This window comes from Microtus pennsylvanicus, chromosome 7 (genome assembly GCF_037038515.1).
Source record: "Microtus pennsylvanicus isolate mMicPen1 chromosome 7, mMicPen1.hap1, whole genome shotgun sequence".
In the NCBI taxonomy this organism is placed as follows: domain Eukaryota; kingdom Metazoa; phylum Chordata; class Mammalia; order Rodentia; family Cricetidae; genus Microtus; species Microtus pennsylvanicus.
This window is the reverse complement of record NC_134585.1, coordinates 31,494,875-31,510,445: the sequence shown is the minus strand read 5'-3', so window position 1 is coordinate 31,510,445 and position 15,571 is coordinate 31,494,875. Positions and strand designations below refer to the sequence as shown.

Genomic DNA, 15,571 nt, shown 5'->3' with positions numbered 1-15,571 from the left:
CTGTCTCCCAATGTCACAAGAAGCTCCTGGGAGGGCCCGGAAGGAGGAGAGGCCCAGCAGAAGGACTGCCAAAGACTGGACTAGATCTTTCTTGGGCAATTCCTGGAGTGCAGACACCATGCTGAGGCCATCACAAGATGCTGTGTTTAAAAACGCTGACTGGTGGACAAGGTGTATCCACAGCACGAGACTCTAAGAACAAAAATTAAAATAAAAAAAACCAATCATCTGTCCTATCTGTTCTTCCATAACCTCAGGTCATTTGCCTTCAAGGACCTTCGTAGAACTTGGGGGACGGTGCTCTTCATGTTATCACTGAGAGTGATGTAGGGCACATTTCTTGGTCCTCAGCCTATCACAGAAGTCGCTCTGTCGCAAGGATGCACAGGGAACCAGGACACCACCGTCAATCCTCAGCAGGAGGGACAAACAAGTATCTTCCAGTCAAGTGGCACTTCCTGAAGCAGGATTAGACCATGCAAAGAGATCAAACTGGGCTGCTTTGCACCAGCTGACTGAGGTCAGCCATCAATATAGACAAGAGAAATGGTCTCCAGTCTGCTGCTGCTAACAGTGGGTGATTTCAGAAGTTGCTTCCTAGCCCTGCCTGGTCACAGCTCAGCCAAGACCCAGAAAATAGTAACTCTCCTTATTCCCCAAATGCTGTATTCTGGAGCATCACGGGAACCGGGCATCTGAGACCCAATTCCTTCCACGGCACCCAGTGAGTGGATCTCTGACATCCCTGCCTGTATACGGTTTGCCAGGGAGCTTGCCACCTCCCACGTTGCATGTACCTGCCCAGGGTGTCTTGTAGTCCTCTCGGGGGCCCACATGTGCGGGCCAGTGTGTTTTCACTGGGGTCTCCAAGTATGGTTGCAAAATTATATAAAAATATAGGACCTCGGTGTAGTTTCAATTTCACATAAATACATTTACAGAATCTACTCAAACAAACAAAATCTCTATTATTTTTTTCTGTGCTTACATATTGGGTCTAGTGTTTCCTGCATGTCCCCAGGGAAGATTGCCAGGGTAAATATGTAGAAATGTGATATACCTCGTTAAGTTTCTAGGAAACAACACATAAATTATAGATAGGTCTTACATGTTACACGGGACACACCTGGAGTGAAAAAGCCATTTGCCGCTTCTGAAACTTAGATTTCACTGAGTGGTTGCAGTTTACCTGTTAGAAGACATGCCAAAGCCCTCAACTACTTGAGGTAGGCCGCCCCAAGTCTCCCGAAAGTTTCATTCTCTCTTCCTTTCTCAATGGGGTGGCTCAGGGCAATGAGGATTTCTAATCTCAGTCTGTGTCTGACTTCAGGCTGCCTCTCAGGCCACCTGCTCTAGGCCTCAACCTCCACAGTCCACCTCAGACATGAGGCCTTCATCCTCCCAGGGCCTACACAAGATGAGGCTATGCCAACAAAGAACTAGTATATACTGTAGGTTAGATCACCCCAAGGCTTTCCCTGAGGCCCAGAAGTATGGAGACAGAAAGTAGTTCCTTCTCTAAACCAGGAACATGCTTGGCAGAGCCAGAAATGGCCTGGCGCCAGGGCCTTGGGGGAGCTGTGGCTCTGGATTTTGAGAACCTTTTTCCACCCTAAGAGGCTACTGGTTATCAGTCCTCAGATTGCTGCATCCTTCTCTCTGACATCTTTGTGGTCCCCTGTGTTCCCCTTGTGCAACACTGATTAACTTCCTGCTGGCTTTGTCCCATGATGGCTTTTTGCTGACTCTGTTCCATTTTTCTCCCTAAAATAGTGTATAAGATGTTGTACTTCTTAATAAGCTTGCTTGGCATAAGACACAGCCTTTACAGGAACCTTTGACCCCTGCTGTCTTTATCTTTCTTATCTCCTAGCCCTCCTACTTACAACCCTGTCAGTCACTGAAGAATGACCTACTAATTCAGGTCAAGCATCCACTTCCTACTATAGGCCCTAGTAAACCAGGTTAGCCAACCCCTTGTCACCCTTTGCAGATTCCTCTGTGTCCTACTGTGGTGGCTGGAAATGAATATAGCAGTGTACTGTGTCCCAAGAAGTCGGGGAAGGAGGGTAGAGATGCCATCTCAGATGATTTCCTGCTTTTCCCTCCTACAGATAGGCGAGGGCTAGGCTGTGCTAGATCCTTCAGTCCCAAGTTCATTCAACTTGTCCTCAGGACAATGACACTTGGAGGAGGTGTGGCCAAGGGTTGAAAGGGAGTGTCCTGCTGAGAAATCCTGCAGCAGAGAAGCTGGAGGAGTAGCAGAGGAGTAAAGAGGCCAGACTGATCTCGGGGAGCTGGGTCCACTGCAGAACAAAGAGGCCCTTGTGCTGAATGGCCCACTCTCTCCTGAGCTATGTACTGCGAGTGAGGACACACAGATAAGGACTGAACTGCCCACCCCACACACAGAGATTTGCTCACTCTGCACAGCAGGTGATAGGCGACCCCCAGGTACTGCCCACTCTGTTACCCGCTCTGTTCATTTCCCATAGACTGCCTGGGCATTCTGGTCCCTGAGCACCCCTGTGCCTGGCTTCAGGCTCTGAGGGGTTTTATATTAATAAATATAATTCTCAGCGGGAACTGATCTTCTGAGGGGATCTGATTTGGTGTAGCCACAGGACCCACCCACCTCTACAGGAAGCTGGAAGAGATAAAGATTTCTCTGAAACACGGGAGCTTCACAGACACTGCAAGTCAGGTTGGAAAGTCCAGTCATGCTTGCTCTGTGGCTGCCTTAAACCAGGGAAACCCAGGCGTTCTTGGCTGGGCTGGTACCAGGGCATATCTATCCTCCTCGCCCTCTAGCTGGTGGCTGCAGACTTGCTGTCTGGGCTCCAAATTTCTCGTTTTATGGATAAAACTATCACCTGCGCATGTGCTAAGGTGTTGAGATTCCCACAGAAGAGTCTGCCCGGGTATCGCAACAGCCACACAGCATTCAGTGTGCTCTTTAGTTTCTAAAAGTTTAATAATTTTCAAGGTAATGATGTATGTAAAATGTCCTCAGAGCTGATATTTAGATGGTCCCTTTTTCCCCCAGCCCTGCTACTGTGCAGGTGTTGGGGAGGGAGAGAAATAACTACAAGGCTCCTATCTCTTTCCTCCCACTTTCCAGTTCATTTCCTGAGCTTCTTAATATACAAGGGTCTCCTGTGGGAGGACACGAGGACTTAAAAAGTTCACATGCAGAAACACAAGCCCCTGTTCAAACTGGCCCTCTGAAAAAGAACAGGAGTGCCAAGTCTTTGTCAGTGTCTCAAGACAAGCCCAGGCTAGACGGCTGCTAACCCATGACCCCACATCCTGCTATGGACTCTTTACCACTGGTGTTCAAGCTGCTCCCTATACCACGAGGAGAGGAAGGGCCAGCTTCCCTCATCACTGCCCCTTTGGTGTCCCAACATTGGTTTCTCTCATCTGGCTGCCCTGTGCTCTTGCTAAGCACTGCCTGCTGCCCCTCCAGGTATGTGAGCCTATGACAACTGATTAACGCACCAAGGACTAGAACAGCGCCTCATGAACACAGACCCTAGGATGCAGCTTGCCTATTTTCCCATCTTTCTAAAGCAAGGTGCCACCTTGAAGACTCAATGGAGTCCAGCCTCTACATGAGAGACAATATCAATTTATTAGCCAATATCTATTATCAGGAAACGTCAAGAGCTCTTAGAACATCAGTGCTACTGAACTCAGATCGTAGTTTCCAAGTCAGCCTATGCGCACGTTCTTGATTTACCACCTAACTTAAAATGTGCTGCTGTGTTGAAGATAAGGCTCAGTGGTCAAGAGCTTTGGCTGTTCTTCCAGAAGACCTGAGTTTGGCTCGCAACAACCAAGTCTGGCAGCTCCCAACTGCCTGTACAACCCCAGCTCCTAGAGATCCTACCAAAGTCCTCTTCTGGCCTCTACGAACACCTGCACTCATATACTCATACCCACGAGGACCCAGACATATATGTAAATCAAAATAAAATCAATCTTTAAAAGTGCTGATGAAAGAGTTAATGAATCGTGCTGGAGTCCAAGAACTTTAAACCTAAAAGAAAACACTATACTAAAAGGCAAGTCTATTGGATAGACCCAGTGCCAACATATATCGTCACTACGCAGAAAAGGGAGTTACAGGACTGGTGTCTGATCCTATCTGTTAATACAAATAATATGCACACACACTGTACTTGAGAATGTGACAATGTGCATGTGCACACCCATAATGCACTGAGTAGTACCCCAAGAAGATGGAGAGATGGTCACTTTTACTTTAGACACATTTATACTTTAAACGTGATTCTTCTACTGCACATAGCCCACTCACAATAAAATGAATAAAATGTCAAAGAAGGCCACCAACACACATGTACCCTGATGCTTTTAGCTGCTGTTTAATTTTTTTCTGCCTCAGTACTGTTAGCCATAGTTTCTTTACCATGTGCAGTTTGGGGAAAGGAGGTAAGGGCTTTTCTAGCCAGGAAAAACTGATGAGCTAGCCAGTGTGCCAATGGGCACTGGGACACTGAGCAAATACATATTTCCCTTCCTCGGTTAATTCTTGTTTGCTTTGAAAAATAAATAATTAAGCATGAACTGCAGAGAATAATACAGCAAACACCCTTTCCAAACACTCCACTGTGGTTTTGTTGAATGTGGGCTTTCTTTAAAGGAAACGAGGTTATAGGCACGGCTGGAGCACCTCCCTCCACTTGTCTGGACTGTTGAGTTTTAATCATATCTGACATCTGAAGCTGGTAGTTTTTCCCTATGACAGGATAGTCTGGGGCAGGGATGGGGGCAGTTAAATCAGGCTTGCAAAGAAGACACCAGACAGGCACACCACAGCTGGTAAAATCAGGGAGGGGGAGACACAATATTTAAGCATTTAGCTTCCCTGCTCATGGCCTATTGTGAGAAAATATAGCGGTTAACACAGGCACAAGGGCAAAAGGTGTAAACCAAGGGAACGCGGTTAAAGCATAAACTAGACCTTGGCTTTCAAGTTGCATACAATGTGAGCCGACCAGTGAAACTGTAGCTTGGTCCTCTCGCAAAACACTCATTCCTCTTGGCTCCTACGTTACTCCTCTCTATAACATCGGACCCTCAGAAGGGAGGAGGCTAGGAAGTTCCCAGGGAAAGAAAAGTCACACTAATGTTAAATGTTCTGATTTAAAACATCAACACAGGGTTGGAGAGATGGTTCAGCCATTAAGAGCACTTGCTACTCCTTCAGAGGACCAGAGTTTAAGTTCCCAGCACCCATGTTGGGCAGCTCCCAACCAACCATAACTCCAACTTCAAGGAATCTAACGCCATCTTCTGGCTTCTGTGGGCACCTCCACCTGCACATGCAGGCACACAGACACATGCATACACATGAACAATAAATCTTACAGAACAATAACCTTCAGTGATTGTGGGGAGCTAGATTGTGACAGGTCTCCAGGCAAGTGATCTTGGCCAATCCTCAGCATGCTAAATATTCATTTACTTCCCAGCTCTGTGTGTGACCTGACATCCTTGTGACTATGTGAAAAAACCATTTAGAATGTATGAACATATATCCCTAGCTTCCACAAGCTGGAATGCCACCAGATAATATCTGAGGCCTGTAGCAGAGATTGTTCTACATTGCTGTAGCCCATATAGCCGATATTAATGTATTTGAAAACTGAGTGGTTTTCTTTGTTCTGTTACTATAAAACTTGATGAAATTGTTACTAGTTTGGTATTTGAATCCATGTTCCCAGGCCATGGTCATTCACATTCCTTATTTCTCCTTGGTGTGGATTTATTTTCTTTATTTTTAGCATGGATATGTGTGTGTGTGTATACACAAATATGTAAGCTTAATGGACAAAGAAATTAAAAAATTCATCAATTCATTTTCACTCTGAAAATGCATGTTCTTTCATCCAATAGAATAGGTGTTAGAGATACAATGGTCTCACTTGTCCTCATAGATTCTCAAGTCTAATAAACCCACAGGAACCAGAAAAGTGGTACATGGTGATACTAGAGGGAGATGGTACTATAAGAAAATGCAAGAGGCCATGACCTGAGTAAATGGGCCAGGGAGAGCCCTAGCCTAAGGAGGTAGGAGGATGGTTCCATGCCAGGGAGCTTGCTTGTGAGTAATGAAGGAAAAGGAAGGTCTGTGTGGTTCAGGATACAGTCGAGGCGGAACAAATGTGGCTCAGAAAATACCAGCCCTAACAGAGTTGTTATGGAATCCAGGCTTTTCCTCATATCCAAACCTGTGCCATCATAGAAAAAAATGGGAAGTGGGGCGTCTGACTTTAAATTTTGATATAAATTTCAAAGATGCAAAGAGCCAATATTCACTCGACTATGGTCCATTTCCATTTAGGAGGGAGCATTCTCATCAGCCCAAGCCAACCTGGCTAAGTGCTTGGTCTACATCTCTATCCCTAGAAGCCAGAGTGAAGGGCTGGGGAGGGAGCTCAGTCAAGGACTCATTGCAGGAGGACCTGTGTCTGAACCCACATAGAAAAGCTGAGTATGGTGGCACAGTTTCACAAGCCCTGTGCTGAGGAGGCGGGGACAGCAGGGTTCCCGAGCACACTGGTTAGCCATCCTAACCTAGTCAGTGGGCTCCAGGTTAACACAAGACCCTATCTCAGGAAAACAAGGTAGGAGCTGGAAAGATGGCTCAGCAGTTGATGCTCTTGTAGAGGAGTCAGGTTCGGTTCCCAGTAGGCATACACATCCAGGGGCTTACAACTGCCTATAGCTAAGCTACACTCAAGTTCCCGGGGGCATCTTAGCCCTCTCCTGGTTGCCTCAGTCACCCAATACCCATGGTGCATATACAGACACACACACACACACACACACACACGGTGCCTGAGAAATGACATCTAAGGTTCACCTCTGGCCTCAATATGTATGTGCACACATGCATGCCCCTCCCCCATGCACCAGTGAGGGAGCTAGTAAGACCAACAGTATACAGTAATGGAGGGCTTTGATGAGTCCTGGAGAGAGGCGTGTCTAGCTAACCAACATGTGACTCCCTTGGTGATTACAGCAGCATCTATCTAATGAGTCTGGCTTCATGTTGAGGCCAGTGGTGGTCGGTCTTGGCTGCACGTTAGAATCACTACAGAGATCTCGAGAAATAGTGATGCCCTGGGTATGGACATGCCTATGGAGGTGACACCAAAGCAGGTTTCCGAGCTCTGTACAACACTCTCATAAGCACCTAGGACAGGAAAGTGCTGGTCCAGTCACTCTCCACCCCACTCAGCCTCCTCAAACTTCAGTGTCCCCGCCAGCTCTGTTCCCCACGTCCCCCCTCCCCAGGATCCAGTTAAAATGCAGAGTGCCAAAGTAATAGGCACTCTCCTTACATTTAAAGAGGACTGGCTGTAAAATCTTATGGAGCCATGGCAGTCCAATAATACTCTGAATTACATGTGCTCTCGATAGACAGCTGAGAAACGTTTAATTAGAATCTAAGACCATCTTCCATCAGCGTCTCTGTTCCACTCTTCTCTGGCTCTCCCATCTATAGAGAACTCGACTCTGTAGAGTTAAGATTTGCTACCCACGGGAAAAGAAACCCTATGACAATGTGCCCTATTTTCTAAACAAAAAAGCACCCCAGAGTCTCACTTCTCCGAGCCTCTGCACTGTGCCCCTAAATATAAATCTTCTCCCTGAGGCTTGCCACCATGCCAGGGTGTTAAGGTCCAGGCTCACAATGTCCATCTGCAAGGGGGCTGGAAGCTGGCATGCAGTTCTTCCTCCAGGGTTCCATGAAAGGCCACTGCTTTCCGGTAACCAGGTGATAAATAGCCTTTAAAAAGCCTGACATTCTCCGTAATTAACTCCCCATTGTTCAAGGAGCCAATGCAACCCCGCTATGCCACTTCCAGCTAATGGTGGGGGCAGAGCTGAGTGTACCCACACCTCTCCGGTCACAGTATGCTCCTGCACACAGAGCCTCAGCCCCCGGGAGCTGGCGTATCCGTCTTCAGCGCTTTCCTCTTTCCAGTCACTAAGTGGTACTTACACACATCAAGATGCCAACATCTGATTCCAAGTCAGAGGGTGGGCTCTGAAAACCCACAGGCAGAACTGGAGACTAGATGGAGAAGCAAGGGAGGGGAAAAAATACAGCAGAACCCACAAGAAGTCCAAGTCTCTCTTCTCTTTCTCTAAAGAGAAGCAGTGTGCATATGAACTTCTGCAATTACTAATGAGTCACAGGGCAGGTACTGTCTTTGATGCAACCCTCCCCCCCTGCTGCATTTGAAAAGAGGGACGCCTATAGATTCACTTTTCTCAGCTGTCCGTGCTTTTCCCCTGTTGAAGCACGAAGCCTCTCCTGCTCTGTGATCAAATCGAATCCCATCCTTCACTCTGCTTTTAATATGCTCACACTGGTTTAGGAAAAGGCTCCGGAAAAAAAGTCCCATGGCACGCAAGCCCAATCAACTCTGTTTAAACAGGCTTTAGCCATTCAGTCACTCAGTAATAGTCGCCAAGTGCTGATCTGAGCCCCTGAGAACACAGCGACTCACATAATGTAGTAATGTAACCTGCTCCGTTCCTGAATGCTAATAGAGAGACTGACTTGCTAAGTGAAAGATCTGTGCTTAGCAACAGAGCAAGATAAGAGCAGGGAGGCTGGGGCCTCCAGGATAGAAGGTGGGTTTGGCAGAGGCTCAACACTGGAAATGACCACTTGCCTTCCAGTAGCATGGCGATGTCTTTCCAGTATCCCCAACTGCGAAGTGGCTATGGGCCACAGCCAGGGACTGGGAGCAGCTAGGTGCCTTACAGCAAACACGCTGGCTACATCATTCAAGAGTGGGGCAAAGGGACAGACACATAAATGCGGGGAGGGGAGCGAGCACTCCCTGGAGAGACTAGAACGAAGCATCGTCATTCTCACTGCAGGGCTGTTCAGGCAGCACAACATAGAAAGGCCAGATCCTGGGCTCCCTGTTAGTCCTACAAGGTGGGAGGCGACAGTTCATCTCTTCAGCTGAGATGAGACTCTTGTTTTCAGAGTGCTAACGGTTGACTTGTCTTTTTCTTTCTGCCACAGTTCACTAGTCCTGAATGTATATCCTCAAAGACTGAGGGGAAATTTTTGCAGTTAAATAGGATGTATATTTTAAGAAGTTATGGATGACCCAGAATTTTTTTCTTTTTCTTTTTTTTTTTTTGCTTTTCAGTTTAAAAGACATTAAGTTACTTTTCAGCAGACTATTGTTTGCCCACAAATACCAGTGCCTACCTCCAAACTTGAATATATTTCTATCACCCAATTGATTGGCTCCTTTCCACAAGCTGGTAGGATTCTGAGGACTTTCAGCATATGATGTCAGAGCTTTTCACTTAGTAGGGGCTGGCTTGCCATACACTGTAGGTCCTGCTCAATGTAACCTCCCTGCTTAAGCATTTGTGTGACTTCCACATGGTGAAAGGAAAGAACTGATTTACCTCCACGTGCTGTATTTTCTCTCTCTCTCTCTCTCTCTCTCTCACATACACACACACACACACACACTATATGTATATATATATATACACACACACACTAGCACACACACTATACACACATATACACTTGTGTGTGTGAAAAATAAATATAAAAACATGCACAAATTATAAACACTAAAAAGAACACTCTCCACCCACCCTCCCGACAAGAACCCTGAACGTTTTTATACCAAGACTTTATAAATCAGCTCCTTATTTACAATGAGTTGAACAAAATACCTGGAAAAAAATGAAATTGTATATTTGAATGTGTAATTTGATATAATAAAGATTATTTTTTTATTAAAACCAAAACTGGTGAAAAGGGGAACGGAGCAAATCAGGACGAGCTGAATAAGCCACAGTCTCGGGTCTGGAATTCTGAAAGCTCCAGGGAGGCTGTTGTCCCTGGCGCAACATGAGCAAGAGGGGTTAGAGGAGGGTCTGAGGAGCAGAGCCGCTGAGGGCCCTCTGGGCTAAGGCGGGAGCTCTGGTCCTCACCATATCACACAGACCTCAGGCGTCACAGATACAGTGTTTACACTTCCAGACCAGAAGGAAAGGTCATACAATTTGGTAATAATAAGGAGCTGTCACCCCTAGAAGGTCACTGGGGAGAAGAGGACCAGAGCTCAAGGCTGGTACGATGGGGGTATCATCTGTCTGTCATACTTTTTGTTTCTGAATTGTAGGGTAGCACCAGATTTATTAAATTACAGCTTAATAAAGCACAGGCCAGCGTATGAACCTGTCCTATAGAATTATACTACAGATCGCGGAGCCTTCAAATTCATAGCGTACGTTTCTCTGGATCCGAGTTCAGAAATTTTCTCTGTCTTCTCTGCTGCAGTCCTTCCGACCCTGCTTTAGAAGGTTGGGTTGCCCTCGTTGAGCAGGATGAAAACACATCCTAACTCTGTCCAGCGACAAATCCAACAACGGTCAACACAGAAGCTATGAGTGATGGAGTATCATGAACACCTGCACAGGACAGCTGTGCGGGACGCCCCTCCCCAACCCGGGCACCAACTCAGTGCTAGCTGCAGAGTGTGTGTGTGCCCTTAGTATATTTAAGGAGACATTTCTAATTATGCATGCACATATTCATCATCAGATGCTTAAGTTCCCTAAAATCTCTATACACGCGAGACAGGAAGCCCTACGGATATTGAATAGCAATGATCTTAAATACCTGACGGGTTCACATTTTCCATCACGAACCATCTGCGGCCTGGGGTTGAAGGTGTCACATTCCCATGCTGTTCTTGCCCTGCTTGAGGTTTGGGGCTCCTCTTGTCCTGTGTAGGATGATTTTAAAATAACAGTGAGAAATGAAGGCCATCCTTAGCTGCACACAGAGTTTGAAGCCAGGCTGGGCTACATAAAACCCCATCTAAAAACAAAAAAACCAAAACTAAAACAAAGTAACAAAAGCACCACTGAAAGTTAGGTGAATTTTCTTCATATAATTTAGTTTCTACTGGAAACAGTCACTTGGGACTATTCAACTGTATTTTGTATAACAGGTCCCTCACAGAAAGCAGGTAGCATCTGATTTTTTTTAATAAACAAGAATATATTTCAAGTGTGCCAAAAGAGCTAGCTATTTAAAAGTCATCCTGTGATTTAGTATGAAAAATTAAAATTATTAATGAAGTATTTTTACCAAAAACCAATCCAATCCCACTGTCTCATTTGTTCAACACTGGGTAAATAATTTTTAGACAGCACCATCCATATTCCAATGACAGATACAGCCTGGCTTCCAGGTTCCTTCAGGCTTTAGCACCTGACAGATTCTAGACAAAAGATAAGTGAATAACGGGTTAAAAGTCAACCTCCAGGGATTAGAGAGATCACAGATTTAAGAGGGTTGTTGGCAAAATAAGCAAAAAAAAAATGCCTTTATTCTAAAAAAGAATCCTCAATGTTAAAATTAAAGGTATCTCCTGTCACATATCTTGAACAATTTAGATGGTGTGAGGAGAAAACAGACTGGATCTCGAGACCGTAAGGTCTCTCATAGCCCTCTCTCCCCGCTATATCCCTGGCTCTCTCGTAGCTTTTTATGGTAGAAACTCCTCAAGCTTAAAGAAATGACCCGATTATTGCTTAAAATGGCCCAGAATATTTACAAATTCTTTCAGATGTTTTACAAGAATCCCTATTTTCGTTTCTGGGAAGTAGAGACTTTCTCAGGTATTTCCCTAAGATTCTGTTCTTTGGGGGGGTCAAAAACAAACGTGCAAAGATGTTTCTTTTCATCCTGAAGTTCCAATTCTGCTTCAAGATGTCCTATGTCCTGATTATCCAGGGGTCGCAAGGTAGAAAGCCATTTTCTCTTTGTGTCTCTTCTTTTTTAACCCACTCACCTAAAAAAGATGAAGTCCTGGCTGGCGATCAGCAAGCCAGAACGAAGCTGAGCTGCCTCATTTTAACAATGTCTCAAGCCATTCCTCACTCTTGACAATTCGAACAGACCAATGCAATGACCCAACTCCTTGTGGCCCAGAGCCTCTGTCTGGTCAGGACAAATTTTTTAGACAATCCAGCTGCTCAGCTAACCAGAACCTGGCTGCGCTACTTTGTATTCACCGCCCAGCCCTTTCCTGCCTGGAGTAGACTTAGAAAAAAAGCACCAGCCTTTGGAAAACCTGTTTCATGTTTCCATCCAGAAAGTGCAGAAATTGATGTCTAGACCTCCAACTTCTGTCAGGCCTCTTGGTGGAGAAAGTCTGAGGTGGAGCACGCAGGACCTGCTGGCAGCGCTCCAGCGGTTCCAGCGGGTCCTTCCCCTGGCGCCACAGGAGTCGCGCTCAACCGTGCGCTCACTCGGAAAAGCTACACAGGTTCCTCCCTCCCGTCCTCTTTTCCCTCCCGCACGCTCCCGGGACCCAAGACGGAAAATGTTCTCCTCTTTCCACCCCCACCCCAATTTACAAATGCAAATCCCCAGCCCAGGGTGGCAGAGGTAGATGATGGACGGTACAAGTATTACTGATTCCATTCATCACTGCATCCCGCACAAGGACGTCGCCTCGTTGCATAATTAAGTGATGAAAGCTCTGCCCGGAAAGCTCTCCATCCAGGGACGTCTTTAAGTCGCCCCAGCACACGTCGAGGTAGCTCGCCGGGGAAAACCGATTCCATCACCCTCCGGTCCACCCAGGATGGGGGTGGGGACTGCACCTCAGAGAGACCCGCCAACCCAGGGTTTCCAGCTCACCCTCCGTGCAGCCGGTACCCGCGCGCTCCTCCCCGGCTGCCGGCGCTCCGCTCCGGCCTCGCGGGGCCTGTGGGCGTCCCCGGTGTCCCGGAGGCCAGCCCCGCCCCAAGCCTTCGCGCCGCTACTGGCGGCGCTCGGGGTGCAGGGATGTAGCCACGCCGGAAGGAGGAAGCCGGGTGCGCGCTGGCTCCGGGGCGCGAGGCCGCCGCCCACCGTAGCCCCTGAGTGCGGGCCTGGCCCTGCGCGTCGCCGCCGCCGTGCTTGCGCGCGCGTCCGCGTCGCAGGAAGCTTGGAGGAGGCGGGCGCAGCCATCATCCCAGGCCCCCAGGTTCCCATTGGTTCCCAGCTACCCTCCTGTGGAGAAATTGAACAGATGCACCAACAGCACCGTGCCAGAAAACACCTCTGAGAAGGCAAACAATCCAAAATTTAGAAAAAGGTAACTAAAAAGGCAAACAAACAAAACCTCACATGAATAGATCAATAATCCTGATTTTTTTTTTTAACTTGGTAAATGGTCTGATCACAAGCCCTTTGGTACAGCACAGGTCTGTATTCTTCCTTAGTTTTTAAATTATGCTTCTTTTCTTACTTTTTTTTTTTTTTGGCTTTTTGAAACAGGGTTTCTCTGTGTAGCTTTAGAGCCTGTCCTGGAACTTGCTCTGTAGACCAGGCTGGCCTCAAACTCACAGAGATCCGCCTGCCTCTTCCTTCCGAGTGCTGGGATGAAAAGTGCCACCACCCGGCTTCTGCTTTGTTTTTGTTTTTGTTGGTTTTTTGTTTTGTTTTTTTTATAGAGTATACCTCACATTGTAGCCCAGACTGACTGGAACTCTCTATGAAGCTCAGGTAGGCCTCCAGCGTGAGGCAATCCTCCTGTTCCTGCCTCAGGAGTATAGGGCAGAGTAAGTGTCGGGCACCATACCTTCCTCTATACAAAATTTCTTTTAATTATGTCTTTTTATTATTTTAGTTATGTGACTATGTGCGTGTCCGTGGATGTGTGGGTGTGCACTTGAGTCCGGAAGAGTACAGGATCCCTTGCAGCTAGAGTTAAGAGGGAGTTGTGAGTTACCCAATGTGGGTGCTCAGGTTCTCTGCAAAGGTAGTACCAGCTCTTAACACTGTGCCATCTCTCCAGCCCCATCCGTACTTTCTTAATTGGCCTGATGGAAATTTTACTGAGTCTTATTAAAGCCTGCTTAAGAAGCTGGGACTCACTCATAAATGGCTTTTAGACATAAAGCAAAGAAAACCAGCCTACAAATCACAATTCCAGAGAACCTAGACAACAATGAGGACCCTAGGAAAGACATGGGAAGTAGAAAAAGACAAGATCTCCTGAGTAAATTGGGAACATGGGGACCTTGGGAGAGGGTTGAAGGGGAGGAGAGAGGCAGAGAGGGGAGCAGAGAAAAATGTAGAGCTCAATAAAAATCAATTAATAAAGAGAAATACTTCAAAAAAAAAAGAGAAGAAGCAGGGCTGGCTGGCTGGCTGGGCATGGCGGCACACACCTTTAATCCCAGCACTAGGGAGGCAGGCAGACAGGCCTGTGAATCTCTGAGTTCAAAGCCAAACTGGCATACATAGCAAGTCCCAGGACAGCCAGAGCAGTACAGAAAAACCCTGTCAAAAATAAAAGGGGGACGGGGTTAGTACAATCCTGATGCCAGTGGTGGCGTCAGGTTTCTGGGGTTATTATTTCACTTAGAACCAGCTGGTTTGAAATAACCTTTACCAGTTGGGCATTTAGGTAGTCCCACTTGTTTGTGATGGAGAGGAAGGTAGGGTAGCCTCCCACCCCCTCCCCTAACCTCCCTGCTGCCCAGTAGATAAGGTTAAGAGGCTTCTGCAGGAAAACCTTTATGAAGTGGCAGGGCTGGTTTCTCGGTAAACTCATCTCAGAAGCAGTCGTCTGCAGACTAGCAGAAGGCCTCCCCATGAACAACACAAACAGCCACCGTGGAGATTAGACCCCTGTGATCTGTGACACTGAGGAGACCCCTATAATCTGTGACATTGAGGAGACCTCTACGATCTGCAACGTTGGCTCAAGAGCTGTAGGTTTAGCTCAGAGCCTGTTCTCCTGCCCCGAGGCACAGACCCGACTCTGAGTACTGAACTAGGCTTCTGTGTGATGAAACATTCAATCTCTGTAGATTTAACTCAGAAGCTGTGAACTTCAAAAGGCCCAATTGATTAAAGATTATGACTGACCATTGACTGTCGTTTGTCCTGACAGTGGCTGCCCAGGAATGCTTGCCCCCTCACGCTCAGGTTCTTAAGCCGCTTTCCTCCTCCCTAAATCCCTCCCTCATCTCACCACCCCACCTCTCTCCCTCCACACCTCCCCTTGAAAGGGCTTCCTCCTGCTGGCCTCCCAGCAGCAGGCTTTTCTTGAGCATGCTCTTTCTCTCTCCCACCTTATCCCCTCCCCGCCCCCCTCCCTCTCCCAACCAGATTCCCCCACGTCCATTCTCTTCAGGTAGACAGAAGTCTTTCAGCCGACCCAGTCGGGCTTAATCGCTGGGTCTAAAAGGGGGTCTCACTTTTGAATCTCCTCCCTCGGAGGGAGCTGCTTCTCTACCCCACCAAAGATTTGCCAGCTTTTCATCTGCTCCCCTTGCTTGTCCGGGATCCACGGGCTCAGAGTGACGTGGGTGGCTGTTGAGTTTCTGGGACCTTAATCCTTTGAGTTAAGCCAGCCTGAACCAAGAATTCAGCTCTGTCTCCTTAAAAGATCCCAGTGAGACTTGTGCTCCTGTTTGATTCAGGACGTTCGCAAGGACGCTCTCTGACACCGTTGGTTGCCATCTGGAGTGGCAC

At 47.2% G+C, this 15,571-nt stretch overlaps 1 protein-coding gene across 2 annotated transcripts in view; it reads right to left on the bottom strand.

The window, feature by feature from the left end:
* Positions 1–13,091, bottom strand: part of Chst10 (carbohydrate sulfotransferase 10) — a 30,677-nt gene extending 17,586 nt beyond the window's left edge. Inside the window, exons 1-2 of one of the 2 annotated variants that reach the window (XM_075980375.1) lie at positions 12,743–13,091; positions 10,709–10,814 (exon numbers count right to left, since the gene is read on the bottom strand). In XM_075980375.1, the coding sequence (XP_075836490.1) occupies positions 10,709–10,814; positions 12,743–13,078 (442 nt within the window). In that variant the 5' untranslated portion in view covers positions 13,079–13,091. Of the gene's footprint in view, positions 1–10,708; positions 10,815–12,456; positions 12,532–12,742 lie in introns of those variants that run through there. The other variant, XM_075980376.1, reaches the window with a different exon arrangement.
* Positions 13,092–15,571: the final 2,480 nt, after the last annotated feature.